This window comes from Pantherophis guttatus, chromosome 3 (assembly GCF_059756535.1).
Source record: "Pantherophis guttatus breed Tessera chromosome 3, ASM5975653v1, whole genome shotgun sequence".
In the NCBI taxonomy this organism is placed as follows: Eukaryota; Metazoa; Chordata; class Lepidosauria; order Squamata; family Colubridae; genus Pantherophis; species Pantherophis guttatus.
The window spans coordinates 143368541-143392390 of NC_142065.1; the positions used below are offsets into that span (position 1 = coordinate 143368541).

The following is a 23850-nucleotide window of genomic DNA, read 5'->3' on the forward strand; positions in this document are numbered from 1 at the left end:
AGTCAATGAGGCATTATAGAGAATTTAGAGGTCATTACTGGTATCAGGAAAGGAGGGAAAGCATTAAAACTGGATGTCTATGGAGATTCTCTGTTATCCAGGTCATGGTTGTCCCAAAGGTGCTTTTTCAAGAAGCAACTGGACTTTCTGGTTTTTCTTTGAAGACATTTTGCTTCTCATCCAGGAAGCTTCTTGGATGAGAAGCAAAACATCTTGAAATTCAATGGTGATTCAATGGTGAAAAAAGTAAGGTTCTACATTTAGGCAAGAAAAACCAAAATGCACAGGTACAGTATATGTGGTACCTTGCTCTATAGCAGTAACTGTGAGAGGGATCTTGGAGTCCTAGTGGACAACCAATTAAATATGAGCCAGCAGTGTGCTGCAGCTGTCAAAAAAGCCAACACAGTTCTAGGCTGCATAAACAGAGGCATAGAATCAAGATCATGTGAAGTGTTAATACCACTTTATAATGCCTTGGTAAGACCACACTTGGAATACTGCATCCAGTTTTGGTCACCACGATGTAAAAAAGATGTTGAGACTCTAGAAAGAGTGTAGAGAAGAGCAACAAAGATGATTAGGGGACTGGAGGCTAAAACATATAAAGAACGGTTGCTGGAACTGGGTATATCTAGTCTGATGAAAAGAAGGACTAGGGGGTGACATGATAGCAGTGTTCTGATATCTCAGGGGCTGCCACAAAGAAGAGGGAGTCAAGCTGTTCTCCAAAGCACCTGAGGGTAGGACAAGAAGCAATGGGTGGAAACTAATCAAGGAGAGAAGCAACTTAGAACTAAGGAGAACTTTCCTGACAGTTAGAACAATTAATCAGTGGAGCAACTTACCTCCAGAAGTTGTAAATGCTCCAAAACTGGAAGTTTTTAAGAAGAGATTGGATAATGATTTGTGTGAAGTGGTGTACGGTATCCTGCCTAAGCAGTGGGTTGGACTAGAAGACCTCCAAGGTCCCTTCCAACTGTTATTCTAATGTAATAGCTTTGGGACATTAAAACTGGAGCAACTAAAGAGGGCTTTAAGTTTTTCCTATGTGAGCTGGGGATGTCAAGAGCACACGCCCTCCAGATATGGTGAGCAAGACATTTTCATACCATAGTTAGTAGGACATGAAGATTCACCCTTAATTTTGGAGGCAGCGGTATCTTAGTACATTTCAGGTAGTCCTCGACTTACGACCGTAATTGAGCTTAAAATTTCTGTTGCTAAGTGAGACATTTGTTACATGAATTTTGTCCCCTTTTATGACTTTTCTTGCCATGGTTGTTAAATGAATCGCTGCAGTTCTTAAGTTAGGAACATGGTTATGAAGTGAATCTGTGAGTCCGTTGCCAATCATCTGAAGTTTTGATCACATGGGCATGAGGATGCCACAATGGTTGTAAGGGTGAAAAACGGTCACAAGCAGTGGTGAAATCCAGCAGGTTCTGACAGGTTCTGGAGAACCGGTAGCAGAAATTTTGAGTAGTTTGGAGAACTGGCAAATATCACCTCTGGCTGGCCCCAGAGTGGGATGGGAATGGAGATTTTGCAATATCTTTCCCCCAGGAATGGGGAGGGAATGGGGATTTTGCAGTATCCTTCCCCTGCCATGCCCACCAAGCCACGCCCACCAAGCCACACCATGCCCACCAAGCCACACCCATAGAACCGGTAGTAAAAAAATTTGAATTTCACCACTGGTCACAAGTCACTTTTTTCAATGCTGTCGTAACTTTGAACAGTCACTCAATGAACTGTCATACCAAGGGCTGTAGTAATTTGCATGTGTCTTGGTGTACTTCATAAAAGAGGAGGGGCCAAATGGGGCCTTTACAACATGCTAAATAGGTGACCCCGTCCCCAAAGACACTGCTTTAGGATTGAGGGTTAAATTGAGAATTTTATACAGCACTTTCTTTCTATCCTCCCCCCCGCCCCCCATTCCCAACCCATGCTTCTAACCCCACAGGGCCAGCCTTATGACTTTTCCTTGTTTCAATTGTAATCTGCCCAGCAACCCTTAATACTCCTCTTGATGATTATAACACTGGTCTGATGGTCACAAACAGTCTTATGTCATTTACTTCACATGCTACCGTAGATAAAAAGATGTTTTGGCTGTTTAAAAAACTGATAGGTTCCTGCCTCTGCAATATAGTATGTATGATTTATGCAACCTTTTTGTGAGTTTGGTTAGTGATTTATTTCTAGGTGTTATCATGGTTTCGGTGTACCTAGAGACTATGTCCTTTTCCCTCTTGACATTTGGCTAATGTTCATTACTGTTATTTCTCTTCTGTTTTTCAATGGGGACCAGATCTCTAGATCCCTGCTTCTTCCTTTTTAAAATCAAGCCCAAGCACGACATTGGTGCTTATCTACTTTATAATCAATCCTGAATCTTGCATTTCTGAGCAACATAGTACTGTCACAGCAATTAGGTTCATTAACTGTATACGGGCACCTTTGTTTTCACCAAATTTTTCTTTTTCTCTTGCCTTCCTGCAACCACCTCATCCATCCTCCACATTGAAGCACAGCACTCTTCTTGTAGAGTTAGAAAAGGACGGCTTTGCAAAGGGGTGAGTTATAGCCCAGGGTTACCTTATAGGGGAGATGGGTGGCATGAAAATTTAATAAATAATAAATAATATTTCTGGTGGCTACAGAAAGATGGGCATGTAAGTATTTCCAAATGTCCCAAGACTCCTTGTTAATTTCTGTTGTTTCTCTTAATGGAATCTTAATGGAATTTTTCTCTTCCAAGTGACTGTGGAAAGGAAGGCAGGGGGTATACACACAAGATTGTGCAAAAGTGAAATGTCACAAAGGATGTAAGGAAAGATGCAGAGCTCCCAGTCTTCCTTGTTGTGGCACTGTGGTTTGTGCACATTTTTCCACCAGCAGATGATGTGTCAAGATTTGAAGCGCACTTTTGCTGTTGCAACCATTATCACTTTTCAGCTTCCCAACAAACTAGGGAGTAGGGAAGGGGGAAATGAAATGTAGGCTCCAGACATCAAGAAGATGAGTGTGAGAGCCAAGGACACTCCCGCAGGTGTTTGCCAAAGCAAAGACATTTTCTCAGAACAATATCGTGAGGCTCAATTGGACAATGTGACCTGCACTGATAGGGGGAGGGAGAATCCTATACTTTAATGATGCGAGTTTGCGCGGCAATTAGTTAGATCTGATTTTGACCTAATCAGTGCCAACATGATGTACTCAAGAAAGTTTTGCATTCAGAGATTGGATTGTCTCACTTGTGCTTGCTTGCTTGGGTTCATCAGTCGAAACGTTGACATGATGCTCATAAGCAACATCAGAGGGGAGAGAATAGGAGGAGGGGCTGGACGGCCAAATCTGCTGGTAAGGAAGCACATTTTTTTTTTCCAATTTTGCATCAGTCTTGGGCAAATGCTATACAGCCAGATTTAATCAGCCTTCTAGAGAGTCAAACGTATGGCTAGAGTTTGCAGACACAAGAAGCAGTAGGTGGGGTTTTAAGCCCCATACTCTGAAAATAGCATGAGTTTTGAGGGACTGGACAATGTGGATATGTCTGCTAATGACATGGACATGCACATGCACATGAACACAACACACACACGCACATTTTATGATAGTACCTTTCAGAAACCCAAAAACTGGACAAGAATCTTGGGCAAGACGCCTCTATCTTCCACAGGAGTTAAACATGGTCTAGCATGGCTAGAGCTTCCAGGAAAAAAGGTGCGTTCTCTGTTGTGGATGTGGTGTAGTCACAGCAAGAGAGGCAGGAAAACTTTGAAGAAAGGTTTATGGAAACCGATGAAGAATTTAAAAGATTCATCACCCGTTCCCGAAAGTTCTCAGGGCTGACCGCCATTGTGTCTGTTTCAGACAGATGTTTTAAGATAGATTCTGCAGAAAGCATTATGGTAATTGCAGAAATTTCCCCTGGCCTTTAGACTTTGTTGTCATCATTTAGTCATCTGTCTATAGTTGATTCCCCTTTTATCCCTTTTTTCCTGTTTGCAGTAATCATCCACGTAGGCAGAGAAATCCTGAAATCAGTCCAGGCTGGAAAGATCTAGAATGATCTCTAGATAGCAGGAGAGATAGCACTGTATTTCTTGGATGCGGTTAAGGGGGGCATCTGGATTATTGCAGCCCAGATGTGGTATACCTACCATACTCACCACCTGAATGTCAATAAACAAACCAATCTGAAATTTCAGAGCTTGAAAATATGAAAAAGAAAAAAATATGAAAGAAATTCTATGACTTGATATGATAGCAGTCTTCCAGTGTCACAGAGAAGAGGACTTAATTTATTCTCCAAAGCACCTGAGGGAAGGACAAGAAGCAATGGATGGAAACTAATCAAGGAGAGAACTAAGGAGAAATTTCCTAACAGTGAGAATAGTTAATCAATGGAACAACTTTCATCTAGAAGTTGTGTGTGCTGGGACACTGGAAGTTTTCAAAAAGAGACTGAACAGCCAGCTGTCCAGAATGCTATAGGACTGTGATGGTGAACTATGGCACGCAGAGCCCTCTCTGATGGCATGCAAGCCATTGCCCCATTTCAGCTTCATCATTTTTATTTATTATTTATTTATTATTCATATTTCTACGCCGCCCACTCTCCAAGGACTCTGGGCGGCTTACACCAAAGACAGTATACTAAATACCATATTGCCCCCAACAATCTGGGTCTTCATTTTACCCACCTCGGAAGGATGGAAGGCTGAGTCAACCTTGAGCCGGTGAGATTTGATCCGCTGATCTGCTGAACTAGCAGTCAGCTGAAGTAGCTGCAGTACTGCACTCTAACTACTGCGCCACCTCGGCTCTTTTTTGCATGCGTGCGTGCTTCCCGCCGGCCAGCTGGTCTTTGGGTCTCTGCTGTACATGCGTGGGGGCCATGCATGGGGGGCAGGGCACATCCGGGGGTATGTGCACATGTGTGTGAGGGGCGGTGCATGTGGGGACTGCATGCACATGCACAAGGGGCGGGGTGCATGCAGGGGGCCATGCACATGTGTGGGGGGCCCGCATGCATGGGGGTTGGGCATGCATTGCATTTTGGGGTTTCGGGGGCACATGCATGCATTTGTGCACACGTGCTTTGGGCACTCGGTCTGAAAAAGGTTAGCCATCACTGCTATAGCATCTTAAACCATGGGCAGAAGGGTTAGTGTGGAAAACCTGTTTATTTTCAGGTGGGACAGATTATTTGCAAGACATTTCTTAGTAAAAAGTAAAGAAGGAAATTGCAATAGCATAGGCTGTCAGGAAGAGAAGGTAAAATGGTGCTACACATTAATTTTCTGAATTCCCTCTATGAATGCAGTTATATATAGTCCTCAGTTAACAATGGTAATTGGGACCAGAATTTCCATCCCTAAGTGACATGATCATAAAACATGATGTCACATTTCTATGTAGTTTAGGGGCAGCAGTTCCAGCACATCCAGATTGCCATCATTAAGTGATAGCATGGTCATTAAGTGAGAACTTCATGAGGTCACCATTTGTGATCTCCTGCCGGCTTCTAAATTCTTTGCTTGTAAGAAGCTGGCAAAGAAGGTCTCAAGTTGTAACCATATGATTGTGGGACACTGTGATGTGAGCACTGAATAGCCAAATCCCAATCACATAATTGGAGGACACTGTAACAGCTGAAACTTTTGAGGACCAGTCACAAACACCATCCATTCAGGGCCATGGCAAGTTTAAATGGTCACTGAATAAGTAGGTCACTGAATGATGAGGACCATCTGTAATTAAAGTTTCATGCCAAAAGCAGGTTTTTTTTAATTGTTATAAAACTGAGGGATATATTGTCAATTCAGGACAATATTGGCGGTCCAACATGTCACTGGAAAATAAATTGAAAACGTGTGCACTGATATGGCACACTCACAACTACTGCTGTGGCAAGTAGAGTTGTAAGGAAGGTAGACTCAGGATAGCAGGGCAGGTAGATGGAAACCGCAGTCATGATCTGCTTGCTATTTCTTTGCCACAAAGCATGAATGGAAATGAATGCTGTCTGGATCCTATCCTGCTATTTCACAGACTTCAAAGAAACAAAGGAGGTGCACATCTGGATACTGTCCATAAATTGTTTAGAAGGGCAGCAAGAATTCCTGGGCTGAGAAAAACACTCTAAAACACCACACCAATGAAACTTGTCAGAGAAGAGAATGGCACTCGCAAAAGACACAGGTTTATTATCACCCAAGGCACAAGATCACAAGTTTTCTGCCCACCCCTTTCTCCGTGAACCCTTCCAACAAACACCTACTTATAAAGATGTGGGTAACTGATAAAGACACAATTTGGTGTAGTCGTTAAGGCATTTGGCTGAAAACCAGGAAACTCTGAGTTCTAGGACCACCTAAGGCACAAAGCCATCTGGGTAACCTTGAACCAGCTATTCTCCCTCAACCCCAGGAAGCCAACAATGGCAAGCCACTTCTCTGTTGGAAGAGCATTAACTACTTTAATAAGGACAATGGAAGTACTCGCTGCTCATTAAAATGAAATAATGTGGCCAGACTCAAACTGTGTCCATCAGAGGTCAAATAAAAAGCTTTTAATGGCATCATTTTGGCCTGTTAGATGGGTGAAAGATATAGAGGCCTTGGTGCCCTCTGAGTTTGGTTGTTTGCTTGCAGATGTTTTTTTACCCAAGTGGGTAACATCATCAGTGCTAGAAGAGAGTGGAGTTTGCTCTTTATTTATATAAAAGTCATGTGCCCTGTCAGCATTGGTGGGAGCGTTGTTTTCTTCTTGGTAGGCCCTTGATTGGTCTGTTGTTGCGTAGAAACAACAGAGAAAACTGTGAGGAATTGTCCAGGCAGGCACCAGGTGTTAGCATTGACTTGAAGTGTGTGTGCGTGCACACATGCACACATGCATGCATGTGCATGTACACACACACACACACACGCACACACACACAAACAAGTAACTAACCCAGAGAAGATGATCCAAGAAAACAACAATTTCTTGAAGGTTAAGTTTCTCCGAGGCTCACTTTCAGCTATTTAGGATATTGTAGGTAAGATTTTTAACGGCGCCTTCCACACATTGCATCTCTCCATCAGGGGGCAGTGGAGCCTCATGGGAACTCCAGGTTGGGCAATTTCAGTTTTTCGGTCTTTGAGGTCTTGTCATGCTCTATATAAACAAGTTACGTTGGAGTGTTTAGGTTATAAATTACGTCCATGCAGGCTTGCCTTGAGAAGAATGTAAACACTGCACTGTGGTCGCAGCGTTCTCTGAAACTGACTTTATAATGTACAGCAGGCCTCCGAGAAGCCCATGAAGTGTTGTGCTTGAACGTAAATAGGGAGAATTTTTTTTAAAAAATGCACAAATTCTCTCCCTGTTTTATTGTTTGGAAATGCAAGATTGGGAGTACTCTTATTAAATAGTGAACTCCTGGGTGGTGGATTTTTTTTTCTTGTTAGGGCAAATTGCTCCATTTTTATTAAACACAAGAGAAGCCTGGATGAAATCAAAAGATGGGGGGAAGCTTGGAGAGTGCAGGGCAGGAAACTCACCCCAATTCAAGCCTAAACCTCTTTTATTCAATAATTTTGGATTTGAACACTCTCATCTGTGAATCTACTGATGGTTTATCTTTCTGTTGCAGATCAAGATTTCTCCTTTTTAAAAATCTAATCAATTAAGCACCAATTCCCATCAAGCAGCAGAACTTGTTTTAGCTTCCTGAAAAAGATTTGGCTGAAAGTCACATCTAGCCTCAATCACACCTGGTTGTGTGGATGTAATCTAAAAAACCCCTCCCTGCCCAAAGCCTGAGTTATTCCCAGGCCTGCTATGGAGGCCTGGGAATAAATTTCAATGGGTTCAATTTTCTGGAATGGGAATGAGGAGATTATGCGGAGAACAACTTGAATTATCTCCAGCCAGACTGATCTTAGTTGTGGCTCCAAACATCTTAGGGTATGCTAAGACCTTCGCATTCTTTTCCTTTCTCCTATGAAATTATCCTGCATTTGAATTTGAAGAGGAGCTTGGGCTACCGAAAGCAGTGGAACTTACTTTTAAATCCAGATCTGTTACATCAGAACTTGATGGTGTTGGAAGATCAGGCCAGCCAGTGTGTTCCAAGCTAGTCCTGGTGCCCTCCAGATGTATGGAGTTGAAGGCCCAGATTTCTTAACAGTGACAATCCTGGGCTGAAGATTCTGGGAGTTGAAGTACCTGCATGAGATGCCCAACTGGAAATGTATGCCTACCAGGAGGAGGTCAAGGTTGTTGATTACAATCAGGCAGGCCAGTTCAGTTTTAGTAATAAATCCTACGATTTTCAATACACTTCAGCTCCGGAGTGGCAGCACCCAATACATTTGTCCTGGCTGGCTCATACCAACTAAATTCAGCATGGGGGCATTTAAGGCCAAGCCCTGCCTGTTGTCTGCTTTCTAAATTGCTACAGGATTGAATGGGCTGAATAAGGGATACAGTAGTGGCAAATATCCGAATAAGTGACATAATAATATCATGTCACTTATTATTATAAAATTATTAATATTATAATAATATTCATATTATTATATTCATATTATTACTGAATAAGTGACACTGAGCTTGTCGATCAGAAAGGTCGGCAGTTCGGCGGGTTCAAATCCCTAGTACAGGTCTCCTGCGTGGGCAGGGGGTTGGACTAGATGACCTCCAAGATCCCTTATAACTCTGTTACTGTTAAGATAGGTATGGTCGTCCAATCTGCCTCAAGCTTTCACCAGTGTTTCTGGGAGCCATCAAAACTCAAATCTGTAAGGAAGTGCCGGGTGGGGGCCCCCGTTTCTGCTCCCATCAACATAGGCAGGCTCAGGGCTGTCCGCAGGGATGTTTAAAAAAAGTTAAGATGGCGGTGCCCATAAAAAGCTGAAGGAGCTTGCATCGCACTGTCGGTGATCGCCATTTTGTTTTTGTTTTTTCAAAGCTACTCCCAGAGGATATCCCGATAAAGCTAATTCCTAATTATTCCAGATGGACCTATAAATCCGGATTTTCGAATCTGGAACTCTTGGGCTACGATCCTCATCGCTTTGGGATTAAAGGAAATTGTAGGCCAGCGTATTCTGGAGAACGCCAGGTTGGGGGAAAGCGGCGATGTAGATCAATGCTGTAAATTGGACAATGGGCTCGACTGGCTCGACTGGACTTGACTAACAAATGACCAGAAAGTGTTCTGGGCAGAATGGAGCGAGCTGAGTCGAGTTCTAATCGAGATAAGGTGTGTGTGTGTGTGATATTTGCTTTTCCACTTTAAGGTCCTTCTGCTCTTTTGGATTACCACTCCCATCATCCTTGGCCAAAACGCGCGAGTGTTCTGATGACGGCAGCTCTGGTCCAACTCTCTTGAAAGGTGCCTGGTTGGGAAGATTACTCTGTCTCTTATGGGGAGATTTTCTAATCCTCGGAAATAAATCTCCCCCCCCCCCCCCAGGAAGAGACTACAATTTCGGAGCAATAGCCTTATCCGACCTGCTGCTCTCCAAAGATGCTAGGTCACCTCCCCCATCATCCCCAGCTAATCTAGAGGCGACGCCTTTGACGTTTGTGAAGCCACGATTTGCTCAGTTCTCAACAGGCATTGTGAATTCCACGTTCTCTCCCAGTTAAAGGTCCTGGGTATCCTGAATAAACTGTAAACTCAATAGAGAATCCGAGTATTTGCCCTGCCTGGTCTCGGATCTCCGCCTGAAGCTGGAAAGAAGAAGAAGAGATGGTCCCTGTGGCCGGAAGAAAGTCTCCTTCGCATTGAAACCTTCAAGAATCTCACCAGGCTCAAGGTCGACTCAGCCTTCCATCCTTTCTAAGGTAGGTAAATTGAGGACCCAGTTTGTGGGGGCAATAAGCTGACTTTGTATAAATATACAAAAGTATGAAGGCTATTGCTTAAGGCATTGTAAGCCGCCCTGAGTCTCCGGAGAAAGGCGGCATATAAATCAAATTAAAAAAAAAAAAAGCTTACCAACCTTCCACCCAAAGTGAAGGCAGCCAAACCTGCGCAAAGCCGGCCTTTTCCCCCTTTGATCAAGGAAGGCAATGGCTTGCCCCACCATTCCTCCCGTTTTCTTTCAAGCATTAAACGTGAACCCTTCCTAATATAAAGGGGAGGCGTTTACAGGCCAAAGGGAAAGGAGAACTAAGCTTGTGTCACATACATTTTATTGGAGGGGGGGAGAAAATGCCCACCCCGAGAACTTTGTACATCACAAACTTCTGACAAACCAACAAACGTTATACATAAGTGCAAATTATACTCTCTGGTTGAAAAGCGATAGTGTGCGAGTATACACGAAATTTATTTCAATTCCTTTTTTCTCAAAAAAACAAAAACAAAAAAAACCAAAAAACAACCCCAACAAACAAAAACAAAACGTCAGCAAACTGTGATATAAACGCTGAAGGGGAAGGGGAAAAAAATTAGAAATAAACTAACCCCGAAGTGGTAACGTGTCAGTTATCTAAAAACAGACCAGTTAACCGGATTTGGAAATTGGGAGATGCCGGTGGAAATACTCGCGTCCCACCCCCCCATACCCGGCCAGAAATCAGTGGTGCTTCATCGTGCTGGTCGATGCCAACGGACTCCCTTAAGCGGCACACTGGGAAAATAAGGCATTTCATGCAAATCAAGAAAGAAAGAAAGAAGCCTTGACCAAAGCAACGGCCAAAGTTTTTCTGCACTAAAAAATACTTTCGTTTTCGTTTTTTCCCCACTCCCTCCCAACTGTGTATATCCTGTAAGACAAGAATGCCCGGCCTCTCTTCCTGAAATCTTCATACAGAGGAAAGGAACTTTTCAGTGAAGACCCTGAAACACCAGAGACGCCTGCCAGCCATCGTTGGGCCGAATGAATTGTGCTGTAATGAAGGACTGTTTACAATCGCCTCGGCGATGGCTTGGCTGCGCTCGAAGTCCCCGGTGGCCGATGCCGCCGCTAGAAGTCGTTTCCATTCCTATTTGCCTTTCTCTTAAACGCGGACGGTTATCAGATAAACGGCCTCGGGTCCATGCGATGCTAATGAAACGGGAACGCGAAGGACTTCCTTTAGATTACAGACGAAGTCCAGCTCAATCCCTTTTGCTTTAAACATCATTTTTATTTTTATTTTTATTTTATTTTTTTAAAAAAGGGGGTTGTGTAGTGAAAAGAGGGCGACCTCCACACCAACGTGCCTGCTTGCTTGTCCCAAAAAAATGTTAACAAGTTGATCCCCAGATTTACTCATCTTTAGACTCAATCCACGAAATTATAAAAGGGGGGGCTTCCATCTATCGATTTCAGAAGGCTTGGGTCAAGTCCGAATCCAACCTTTTTTAATGTTGCTTTTAAATAAAACTGGTAGATATAAAATTAAACGAAACAGGAGACACGGTGTGCTCCGTTTTTTTTGAAAACGCGGGCTAGCAAAAGAAAGAACAGGGCAGCCTTGGTTATTATGGACCTGCAGAAATCACCACCGCACAAGCCAGCCTCCTTCACGCAGGGAACCCTCTCTGGAGGGCTGAACTACAACTCCCATCATCTTATAAAATAAAAGAGGATGGGAATCGTGACCTAACTTCTCCGGAGGACCTCGGGAGGAGGAAGGCTGCGCGGCCCAAAGGAGGCTCAGGGAGTCCGCAGCCCGATCCTAAGCGGGCATTCCCTTCCTTGGGAGAGAGCATCTCGGAGTTCCTTCGGGCTGGGTGTCTTAACTATAACCGCGTACTCGGAATTCGGCGCCCATCATCCCCCTCAGGCTGACTGCGAGGAGGAAGCCAGAAGGGAACGGTAGCCCTCCCTCCCTCCCTCCGGTGCATTGCAATTGTGAACGTGTCCCTGGTAATGCAGCGATCCTGTACGGGGTTGGTCCCTCCTGGGAGAGGGCACAGAGGGGTTCGCTGAGGAGGGGATGCCCCCTCCCATGTCTTTCCTCTTCTTGCAAGGCATCAGTCCGGCGGATGAGAGCGGGGCTTCACTTCAAAGGACCAGGAAAGGATCAGGGCAAACGGCCCGGCTGGAACGAAGCTTTTGATTTCGAGCGCGGAGGATCGCGCTGCGCGAGGTCACCAAGATAAAAGTGCTTGTCTCTGCTCTGGCTTCCTCGTGTAGGGAGCCGTGGGCCGTGAGAGTTCTTCCGAGCCCTTCCCTGGCCCTGCTGGATTTTGGAGCGCCTATGCAGCCTCCCACCGTCCTTCACTTGCGCCTGGCCGCCTGCCGGCTCCTTCCGCTCGGCTTAGGAGTCCGCGTTTACATCACACAGGGCTTGATGTCCTGGCAGACGGTTTGGTGGTGGTGGTGATGGTGGTGGTAATAAGAGCTGCTGGCCGATGGGTGGAAGGACGAGATGCCGTTGAAATTGAGGACGAAATCCTTCCGGTCGCACACCGGGCTAGGGTGGTGCTGGTACCGAGGCAGGCCCACTGCGGAGAGAAAAAGAGAGAGAAGGTCAGTCCAAGGAAAGCTCTGGGGACGGAGTGGGTGAGGGGTGGGTGGGAAGCAGGGAAAATGGGGACAGTTGTCCTGGTGTAAAATGGAGAGATGGGAATCCATAGGTAAAGGAAAGGAGATTTCCCCCTCTCCTCCCTCCAGGTTTTCACTTTTGGAGAAGGAGCCCAGGAGGAGTCCAAGGGCCCCTCAGTGCTCTATGTTGGTCCATGTCCCCCACTAAGTAAAACAACAATAATCCTACATTCAGAACTGTATTGGGATCTGAACCAAATCTTTGCCGTTTCCTCCTTTGCTCCTGAATTTCTAATCCCAGAAAGTTCGCATTTGTAATTGTAACAAAACTCTTCCAGCTTGAATGGGGGGGTGCAGGGTAGTGCCACTAATCACACCCTCAAAAAGTACTGGGGGAGCAACCTTTTCTGATTCCCCTCTAATCGATTTGCGTGTCTGTCTGTGTGTGCTTCTTTGAATCAGTGTTTAATCAGGGTTGACTCTTGGCACCTGCCTGGACAAATCCTTGCAGTTTTCTTGGCAAGATTTTGGCAGTGGTTTGCCATTGCTTACTTCTTACGGCAGAGAGTGAGTGACTGGCCCGAGGTGGTCCAGCTGGCTTTGTGCCCATCTCCCAGTTCTAGGTCAATGCCTGGATAGCTTAACAAACTGGCCATCCCTCTTACCAATAGACCTGTTCATTTTGTATTAGACTCCTGCCTTCTTTCTGGAGACTGCATACATAGCACTCCTTCCTTCCTTCAGGGTTTTAAGATATAAAAGGGTGGTTTTTTGGGGTACAACAGCCTTGTGAGATAGGCTGGGCTAAATGAGAGTGACTGGCCCAAAATCACCCACTGTTCCTTCTGTGCCCAAGGTGGAGTTGAACCAGAGATTCCCCACTCATTCTTCAACACCTCTTTCGCCTCTGCATCTTCCCTGCTATCTTCCCTGCATCAACCCCTCACTGGTACTGTTTAGACGGGAAAGGATTTTGATAGGGGGGCAAAAGCTGAGTCCTGAAGTGAATGGAACATTTCTCCTAGCCTTGGCATGGCTGGGCTCGCTGGCTGGCCTGCTCTTCATTACAGTGAAGAGGTCACAAATCAAAAATGTAACCCAACACCTCCAATTTCTTGAATTCCCCCCCCCCTCAGGTCTCCATTTAGCCTTAAGCAGGCTGGCTGGGAGGAGAGTCAAACCAATCAAAGGCCCAATCAATCAACCAATCAGTCAGAGGCATTTGGACTCTGTTTTAATTAAAATAAAATTAAAATCAACTTCATCAAAAGGCGGTGGGCTAAACATCCCTTTGTTTTTGTTAGTCTCATCACCGGCAAAATCTTCCATGTTTGCAGCTCAAGGTAAAAATAATGAGAGAAATTGAGACCAAACTCCCCCCCCTCCTTATTTACTAGTTAGCCACTCTAAATTTCACACTGGGAGAGAGGAGGGAGTGGGCTACAAACATACTGTAGTAAGTAATAGTATTTGAGAGGAGCACCATCAATGCTTAGGCAGACAATGCTGGTTAGAAGACACAATAGGATGGAGAAGATAAAATGTTTCCATGCTCCACTCCTTCACTCCCCTTCCTTATTTCCTTACAATCCCATAGGCTTTGGAACTGAAGTTAAACCATCCATGCAGAAGGTTTTAAAAAGTGCCCAAACTCAAGAAGAACCATGAAACCTGCAAAAGGGAATCTGAACTTGAGTTGGATCCCTGATTTCCTTGGGGCAGCTCACCATCTGTTTATTCCTAAGAAAGCAATGTGCTTCTTGCTCTGACCTCTTGTGGAAGGAGGCTTCAAGGTTTCTGGAAGAGGTTGTTTTCTTCCTACAGCTGAGACGGGGTGGCTGGCTTTCAGGTCAGACAGGATTAAAACTCAATTTCTCCTAGCATCTAGTCCAGTGATGGCTAACCTTTTTGCCATCGCATGCCAGGAAGGGGGGGCGGGGGAGGTTTGCGTGTGTGTGTGTGCCCACACCCATAATTCAATGTGCCCCACCCCGCACATGCACACGCGACCCCCGCTCCTGGCATGTGATGGCCCAGTAGGCCCATTTTTCTTTCTCACCTGGCTCCAGATCCTCTCTATGCATCTGGGGAGGGTGAAAACAGCCTTCCCCACCCCCTCGGAAAGGGCCCATTTCCCAACTTTCGGTTAGACAGGAAGTGACTTTTTTGGTGTCCCCAGCCTCCAGAGTCTCCTAGAGAGGTTGAGAGCTGAGCCGGCGCGCCAGGTGACATGGTTCCGTGTGCCACCTGTGGCACGCGTGCCATAGGTTCGCCATCACGGATCTAGTCCAATGCCTTTACGCCATCACGGATCTAGTCCAATGCCTTTAACCATTACAATACATGACCAGGCCTTGTTATCTTGGGAATCCATTCCTGAATCATAATTCATGTCTAAATAGATGGCTTGGAATGATCAAACAAGTTCCAATTCCTCTGTGGGGCACCCAGTTGGAGAAGGCCCTGCTGAAAGAGCTTTACCTAGTCTTGTTTACACAGGTCAACCCCCTTGAGTTCAAGTGGGGGAACCCAAGGTAAATTTATATAGGCATTCTATTTCATTCAAATGTTTAAAAAAGGGCCAAGGGCATGACAGTTATAGTAGTTCTACATTCATATGCCAGGCAAATGGTAAAAGTAGGAGATGCTTTAATGGCTGGGCTGCAACTGGGTGGAATCCTGCTTGCACCCATTCCCTGAATGACTTGGAGCACAAAAGACGAGTCTGGCTGCTCAAATATCTCCTGGTTCCAGCTGGCTAATTTTAGAGCTCGGACTTCATCCAAAGGAAGTTCCAAGGAAGTTCAGCTGCATACAAACTTCCAGTCCAAATGCAAATCTATGTGCCTTTCCCTTCAAAGTGTGACCTTGTTTCTTATTTCCCACTTGGCCCTTCTAGGTCTGCTTGGCCTGTTTGCAGCCCCAAGCCAATGTTAAGCTTTCTGTTGGAAATCTACCAGCTTTAACAATAAAGGATGCTTCCTTCCTTGGTTGAAGACGGTGCCCACACTTCCCTACTCTTTCTCCTCAAATCACCCAACACAGATGTTTACACGGGCTTCAGAGCCACAGGTCAATCCTATTAATGTCTATTCAGAAGTAAGTCTTATAATGGTGACATCAGAGAAAGGAATGCAATTTAGATGAACTGTTTCTTTTTCGCCTGATTTTTTTCACTTAGGTACACATGTGCACACACAGGTACCCACAAAGCTGGGTGTGGTGTTTTGTTTCTATGTAGCAATATAGTTTAAAGTTTAAATTGCAATCAAATCAGTTAAGACTCAGATCCTAAAAGAGCAAGATGTTGAAGGGATGCCCTATTTCTTCACCAAAGCTCAATTTTGGTCATTTCAAAGTTGTTGTTTTTTTTCTCCTCTCGAGATTGGGAGAAAGACAGAATTAGATACTTTAACTTTGGCCTGCAGTGTATTCCATGAAGGACCTGGAAGTTATTTATTTCTTTATGGCCTCCATATCCACTTTTTGGCTGGTCCTAAAGCGAGTGGCAACAAGAAAGGAATAAAAACCAACCAAACAGCCCAAAATGAAAACAAAACTTGGACACCAAGCAGCAGAATTCCTATCAATCATTAAGTCACCATTTGGAAGAAAAGTGCAGGATTCAAAGCGGGTTTTCAAGAAACGATCCCATTTCCTTTTAGGGAGATTATTTCAGGTCTAAAGGCCTTATTATAAAAGTAAATAAATCTCTCGTGCATTCAGTTAATCTCTCCTCCTCTCCCCTCAAATCCTGATTTCAAGATAGGCTCCAGTTACCACTTGTGTTAATGGTATTAACAGCACCAGGATTTTTACACGGAGGCTTCCCTGTTTACAACCAGAGCCTCTCGTTTTCGAGGCAGGGTATTCGAGGTCAGTGGAGCTTGGGTGGATTTCCTTCAAGTAACACTTTGCTAGCATGGGATCTCTTGTGTCCAGAGATCAACTCCAAACAGCCAAGCAGAAGGCTTGGAAAAAGTAAACACTGAGGCACAAACAAGCCCTTCTTCCTGATTTTAGCCCTGGGCGTTTGCAGTGTAGATTTCCTTACAGTGAATTTAAGGACCTGCTTGTTCTACTAAAGGGGCTCATCCACAGGAGCCTCTTCTTGAATCCCGCAGAGAATCATTGGTTTCCATGGGCTTTTTTTCTTCTCCCCGCACCCCCCCGCACCCCCCCCCCCGACAGAGACCTGGCAAATGTTCCAAAGATCCCAAAAGCTCCGTGGTGGGGCCGTCTTGCACTTTTTAACCTGTTTTAGTGGAGTCAAAAGGCGACCAGCCTCCCCCCCCCCCCAAAAAAGGCAAAGGATGTATTTTGCTCATTAGGTTGCCTTTTTTCCATTTGAGGGTGAAATTCGGCCTTAGTACGAAGGAAGGATATTTTAGCTGGCCAGGCACGTGAATTTCTAGGACATCTTCCAGGCTCTTCTCTAACCAACGGTGTGGTTGGGCATCTGAGCTCCTGGGAACTGGAAAGCACCCTCGACTCTTCCTAATGAGCTAAGGTTTACCAGTAGAAAGGGCCGGAAATGATTTCAACTGAATGGGCTAGAGAGGATCAGATACGTCCTAAGGAAGTAAATCGAGTTTCTGAGAGCTTGAATAGGTCCATCCATCCATCCATCCATCCATCCATCCATCCATCCATCCATCCATCCATCCCTATTGTTTGCTGGCCAATCAATACGGGAAGGCCGGAGTTTTGCCCTTATCTTTTTCTTCCAGACATAAAGAGGTTAGAAGAGTCAACTATCATTCTCTCTTTCCTCCAATTAGCTGTTGGCTCTCCCAGTACCAGCGGCTTCAGCTATGATTTTGCAGCGTTTCGAGAAGGCAATTGATGCTTTCCCCCCCCAAAAAAAACCCAAACAAAAAACCCCGTCCCCATTGTTCCCAACCCACGTCCAGCGACAAGTTGGGGTCAATTTAGCGATTGAAAATGTTCCTCCCTTCCGCCTCTTCTATATGGTCCAGTTTGGGTCCTTTTTGCTCAGGTCCTTTGCTTTTCGCCAGCCTTTCTAGGCTCCCAAGGAGGCCGGTAAAGTTTTATTTGCAACTCTGATTCAAACAGTTGGGCTTGGATGAAGGGTGTGCCAAAACCAAACCAAACCACGCCCGACTCTCCCTTTCTTTCTTTCTTTCTTTCTTTCTTTCTTTCTTTCTTTCTTTCTTTCTTTCTTCCTTCCTTCCTTCCTTCCTTCCTTCCTTCCTTCCTTCCTTCCTTCCTTCCTTCCTTCCTTCCTTCTTTTCCCTTCTAAAAGCCTCCAGAAGAAAAAAAAAACGAGATCTCTGCTTCCAATCTTGTTCGGCCTTTCCCCAGGGGCTAACCAGAGAAGGTGGAGGTGTTACCAATTCGATCGCGCTAAAGAGTGGATGGTTTGCTAAAGCTTGAGCGGGCCGGTTTTTTAAAAAAAAGCAATTGGGAGAGAAAAGAGAGGCGGTTTTCCCCCAGCCTAGAAAATGACCCACTCGGCTGTAGATCTCGAAATCTTCTAGCAAGGGTTTGTGGTTGGATGGAGACATCTCCTGTGCGAATTTTCGAGACACCCCCTCCCCCTGAACTGCTCATTTCAATCCCAAACCCAAGACTTTGGAAACTGGGTGGCGAGAGACTTCTCTTGCCTTCTCCAGGGCAGTAGGCCTTGAGGCTTGGCCATAGTGCCTTCCCTTGCAAACGCGTGGTGTTTACCAAGAGGGAACTGGTTCTCCTCTGCAGATCTCCTCGCTTTGGACCCTTCGGACGTGTCCTTTCACCTATGGCTTTGCATAGCCCTGTCAGCTCCAAACTCCCAAATCCTGCCCTCGCTTTCAAAGACTCCAGTTTATTGGCTCAATGTTGATTTACATAGGACTTCTTCTCTTAGTAGCCCTCCAGGAGATTCCACTACGGAATATTGAACGCCGCCGCCTTCAAGAAAAACCAAGGAAAAACCCACTTGCTTTTTTGAAAGCACCTTTGGGACACCGTGAGGTTTAGGTTTCCAGCCGACAAGAACCACAAGGTTGTGGTTGCCAGCTGTGAAAGAATGATCTTTTGCTTTCTAATTATATTTAGGCATTAGTTGTCTTTAAAAAAAGCCAGCTAGGATAATTAAAAGATCACTTCGTCTGAGAATTTAACTTCGTCTGAGAAGTTAAAAAGTTATCCGAATTGGGACAGAAGGGTGGGAAGATCTTCACATCCGATCTGTTTACACACAAATAAAGTTTAGGATTCACACCCCAGGTTAAGCAAGATAGATTTCCTCCTTTAAATACGCACACACGCGCATGCATACACACAAATATATGTTTAAAAAATCGGAAATAGGAAGCTCTGGGTCCGTGGCTTCTTCAGGGACGGAAACAGGGTTTATTTGGGAGGGTCTAAGTGATCTCAAGGAACCCCCTTCTAAGTATCTCTTGAGCGATCGTACTTCACGAAACAGCTTTTTCTTAAGCTTGTGAGCTAAGGCTCCATTTCTCGGAGAGCAAACGTCATGAAGGCCTTGGCGGTCACCTCTGAGTAAATACTGAAAATTTACCCTCTCTTTTACCACCTAAGGAACCCAAAGAATAAGCAGCAATTCAGCCTGTGTAGAAGCCATCAAAAATGCGAAGGGTTATCCGGGCTTGAGGCCGGCTACGGCGTTGGTTAAACCAAGTTGGGGCTCGGACTACAACTCCGTTTTAAGGAGAGATGTGTAGTCAGGAATTGGTGGAATTATTCTAATTGCAGCCTTTTAACGTCGGAGAAAAAGAGGAGAGATTAGAGATTTTGGTACGGTGGAACTGCATTTTACTGAGGAGTTGTATTTGACCTACAATTCGGATAGGGGCATTTTGTTTGTCTACTCATTAAGGTCAACAACCGAAATTATATTTAGATCTCCAGAATCGAGGTATTAGGAACTGGACGGAAAGAGGCAAAAAGAAAAACAAAAAGGAATGTTTTTCAGGCTCCTGTCTTAAAACCCCATTTCAATTCTTCCCTGTTATTGCCGTTGTTTTTAATAATAATGATGTTATTAGATCACTTTTAAGAAAGATGTTCCAGGGGACGATCCTTTTCAAATCCCCGGTTAAAAACCCAACGCGCTGAGATGGAGAGGCAGTTGCGGGAAGGTTTCTGCAGCTGATTGACAGCAGGTCACCGAGGAGAGAAACCCAAGCAGCGGACAAGGTCGTCTGTATTTGTTACTTGTTGAAATTCCCATAAAATTGAACAAGACCTCACTCTCATCTGGGTTAAGTCAAGCTCCAGTCCCCTTCGGTGTGGTCCAGCCCAGACTGTCTTTGTTTTGTTAACCTCTGGGACCCACGTTTAAAAAGGTTATTTGGAGAACCCATCTCCTCCTCCTCCTCCTGCCCCCTCCTCCTTCCTTCCCAATCCAGCTCAACATCTTTTACCCATTTCGGAGCCTTATTTTCTCCACTCTCTCTCTCTTTCTCTCTCCCACAGATTTTTCAAAGCTTTTTTTTTTTTTAAAAAAAGCAACATATCGCCCCTCTCAGTTCCTTCCAGTTATAGAAATAACCTGAGCATCTTCTTTTTTTTTTCTTTTTTTCTTTTGCATTTTGGAAGAAAATGCACAAAGCTCGGCTCCTTCTCCCATACCATCTGTAGAATGCGTTGCAATGACCCCCCCCCCTATTTTTTTCAATTAGCCCGGTACAACACTGAGTATTTTTTTTTTTTTTTTTAAATAAACATACAAAAGTTCCTTTAGAGATTTAAGCGTTTTCTTCCTCTGGGGAAGAGAGAAAGGGTTTGAACCAAGCAAAATCCCACACCCCACCAACCCGGGGAAAATATACTAAAGCTGAGCATTATCTACAGGAACACACAGCCTGGGAGTGTGTAAGGAAGGCTTTTGGTGATTTCAGCGGGGACAGAAACCACGCAACCCTAACCGTTCTTTGCTGGGATGTTACCGATTCCCCAAGAGTTTAAAAGGCCTACTGCGAAGACGTGCGCAGGATGGCAAAGTTAAACAACAACTCAAACGTAACAGCACTCCAAGGGACCGACTCATAAGGCCTGGGACTGAATCCTTCTTGATTTATTAACTCCCGGCAACTGTATCTTTCTCTCCCTCCGAGTGTGCATTCCTCCTCCTTCCTTCCTTCCTTCCTTCCTTCCTTCCTTCCTTCCTTCCTTCCTTTCTTTCTTTCTTTCTTTCTTTCTTTCTTTCTTTCTTTCTTCTTTCTTTCTTTCTTTCTTCTTTCCTTTCCTTTCCTTTCCTTTCCTTTCCTTTTCCTTCCTTCCTTCCTTCCTTCCTTCCTTCCTTCCTTCCTTCCTTCCTTCCTTCCTTCCTTCCTTCCTTCCTTCCTTCCTTCCTTCCTTCCTTTTTCTGCCTCTTTATCCTTAAGGGGATCTCGCGGCCCGTTCTCCTACCCAGGTTTACTGGGAAGAAAACAGCTTCGAATGAGAAGTCATCGGACCGCATTCAGTTTCTTTCGGTGTGTGTGTTTGCTTTGAAACACCCCGTTTAAATTTTACGTCGGCCATTCAGCCTTGCCCGAAGACGAGACTGGAGAGCCTTGGCACCGTCCCCGGGGAAGGCTAAGAAAAACACCAGGTGCTCCGAACGGCAGCCTTAGAGTTGTACCAATTGCTGGCGCCTTTTCCCTCTGGGTTCTTGAGAGGGTATGTGTGTGCCAGGAACAGTGAGGAGAACTGCATCTAATAAACATTTAATTCTGGATCTTGAGTGTAGAGAAGCTCCTGGAGGCGACCGGCCTCCTTGTCGTCCAAGGGTGGTTGGTGAACTAAGATTTGGATGGAGGGTGTAAGGAGGTAACTAAGAACGGAATTCGAGTCCGATCTTGAAAATACCAAGATGTCTCGAGGCTAGACTGCAGATGTGTTATTCTCTCCTTAACCCAGTTCTACTCTTCTCCCCACTCCGCCCCATCCCGCACCAGTCGGCCCATTCCTCTCGCCCCATCCCCCTAGAAAGCCTTTTGCTTTCTTACACCAAAGCTGGTGTTTTCTCTGAAAACATCTGTACTGGAGAAGGACCTTCTCGGCTTGTTATCTGACAGCTACAAGTTAACTTGAGCGGGGCGGTGGGATTTGGTCTCTCTTCCCCACTTCAATACTCAGGAGAAATTTTGTGATTTGGATTTTTTTGTTTTGTTTTTGTTTAAATCTACCCTAAATTTCACTTCGAGGTGTGAGAAACAATGTAATTCCCCTTGAAAACACACACACACACAGCTCAATCAGGTCGATTGCTTGTACACAGTATAAATAATCTCGATCAAATACTACACGGCAGCATATACAAATCCAAAGTTCCTCTCCAACCTCCCGATCTGGCTGCGATTCTGAGCACCGGTAAATTTGCTTAGGATGGCCGCCAGATAATCTCAGATTTCTCCCTCTCCCGCCTCCCCACCCCGCGCCAGGACTCGCTTTTAGAAGCGATTCGCTTTCTTCTCTCTATCCCCTTCAAGAATGCGTTTCTCCAATTTATACACGTGAGTAAAAAAAAAAAAGAACACAATACCCACGACTGCCTAATTTTACATCTTCTAACTTAAAGCAGCTCCTATTGAAGTGGCAGCCAAATTAAGTATTCAGAGAATCTCCTGCAAAGAACAGATTACGGGTTTATGGACTTCAAACTCGATGTTTCTCAACAGGATTGGACCATCTATAAACTGATTAGATGGCCATGAAAGTACCAAAGGAGAGGGATTTGCAAACGGGATTGCGGTCCCTGCAAGTAGGAGCAGGGAATGGAAGGGGAGGGCTGTCCTTGTGGGCTCCAGAGGGTGAGACTGATCCCGCGGGGCTGTTCCCATTGCTTAGGGGGCAAGGCAATATTGACTCGCGGATAAATTGTTCCACTGAGTCCTTTCGATTTAGCCTCGGGGCCTCAAAGTATGTGCGTGCCTAGGATTTTGATTTCTGCCCTCCCCCCCGAGACCCGAATCTGGCTGTGGAAAAACCTTCGGGGCGTATTTTCTTTCCAGATCCCCAGGAAAGAGGCCTCAGCCTTTGAAAACGAAGCAACTCGCTTCGGGGCAAGAGGGAAAGGGGAAAGGAGGGAGGGAAGGACCGGACGGTACCTGAGAGGTCTTCCCTGCCGTTTTGGTGCAGGTAGCTCTGCTCCAGCGAATAGGAGGCCATTCCCGAGTGGAGGCCCGCAGGGGCGGCGGCGGTAGGCGGCGGCGGCGGCGGCTGCAGGGCCTGCTGCTTGAGATAAGGCGAGGCCGCCGAGGCAGTCCAGTGTCCGGCAGGGCTGCCGTAGGGCGAGTGGCACTCGATGGCGCTGGCCATGGCAGGCGAGGAAGGCACCGGGCTGCTGCTGCTATCCGGCCCGTAATCTGGACCGTTGGACGGGACCGGGCAACTGGCCATGTACGTGGAGCCCGGGTTAGGCGACATGTGCGGGACATGATGGGCCTCGTAGGCAGCGCCAGCCTGCATCACGTCCAGGGGGTTGTAGCTGCTGGGGTGGCAGCCCAGAGGCGCGGCCGGGGGCGCCTGGAAGTCGAAGCCCTGCGGGAGGAAGCTCAGCCCGTTGACCATGCGGTGGTACATGGTGGGCTTGAGCGCCTGGCATTTCCTTCGGAAGCCCCGCGGGCGCCGTCGGAAGGAGCCTTCCTCGAACATGAACTCGCTGGCCGGGTCGATGGTCCAGTAGTGGCCCTTGCCCGGCCGGCCCAGCCCTTTGGGGAGCTTGATGAAACACTCGTTGAGCGAGAGGTTGTGCCGCACCGAGTTCTTCCAGCCTTGGTAGGCGCCGCGGAAGAAAGGGAAGCGGGCCTGCAGGAACTGGTAGATCTCGCTCAGCGTCAGCCGCTTGGAAGGCGAGCTCTGGATGGCCATCACGATCAGCGCGATGTACGAGTAAGGCGGCTTCTCCGGCCGTCGCAGCCCCGAGCTGGCCTTCTTGGGTTTGGAGGGCGCGGAGGAGGAAGCGGCGCCGCCGCCGCCGCCGCCGCCGCCGCCGCCGGGGGTTGTAGAGGTGCTGCTGCCGGTGCTGGACGTCTCCAGGGCGGAGGGAGGCAGCGGAGGCGGCGGCTGGTTCATCAAGGCCGGGCTGCGAGGCACCGGGCCCCCGATCTCGGAGCTCATGGAGGCTGCTCCTCCTGGGCCACCTCCTCAGCGGTCTGGCAGCGGCGCCCTGAACATCTCTGCCTCCTCCCTTGCGCAAGCTTTTCACCCGCTCCCGGTCTCGCTCGCTCTTTCACACAAGCACAGCGCCCCTTCCCTAACTCCCTCCCTCCCTCCCTCCCTCCTTCCTCTCCCTCTCCCGTCTGGCCCCCTCCTTCTCTTTCTCCACCACCACCGCCTCCTCCTCCTCCTCCTCCTCCTCCTCCTCCTCCTCCTCCTCCTCCTCCTCCTCCTCCTCCTCCTCCGG

The 23850-nt window shown here is 46.4% G+C and overlaps 1 protein-coding gene across 1 annotated transcript; it reads right to left on the bottom strand.

Moving 5' to 3' along the window:
* Nucleotides 1–10186: 10186 nt before the first annotated feature.
* FOXF2 (forkhead box F2) lies at nt 10187–23689 on the bottom strand. The gene is made up of 2 exons (XM_034429063.2): nt 22553–23689; nt 10187–12448 (listed from the first exon to the last, which is right to left on the bottom strand). Exons 1-2 carry the CDS (start codon nt 23562–23564, stop codon nt 12276–12278), a joined length of 1185 nt encoding a protein of 394 aa, XP_034284954.2. The 5' UTR covers nt 23565–23689; the 3' UTR covers nt 10187–12275.
* Between the last annotated feature and the right edge of the window lie 161 nt (nt 23690–23850).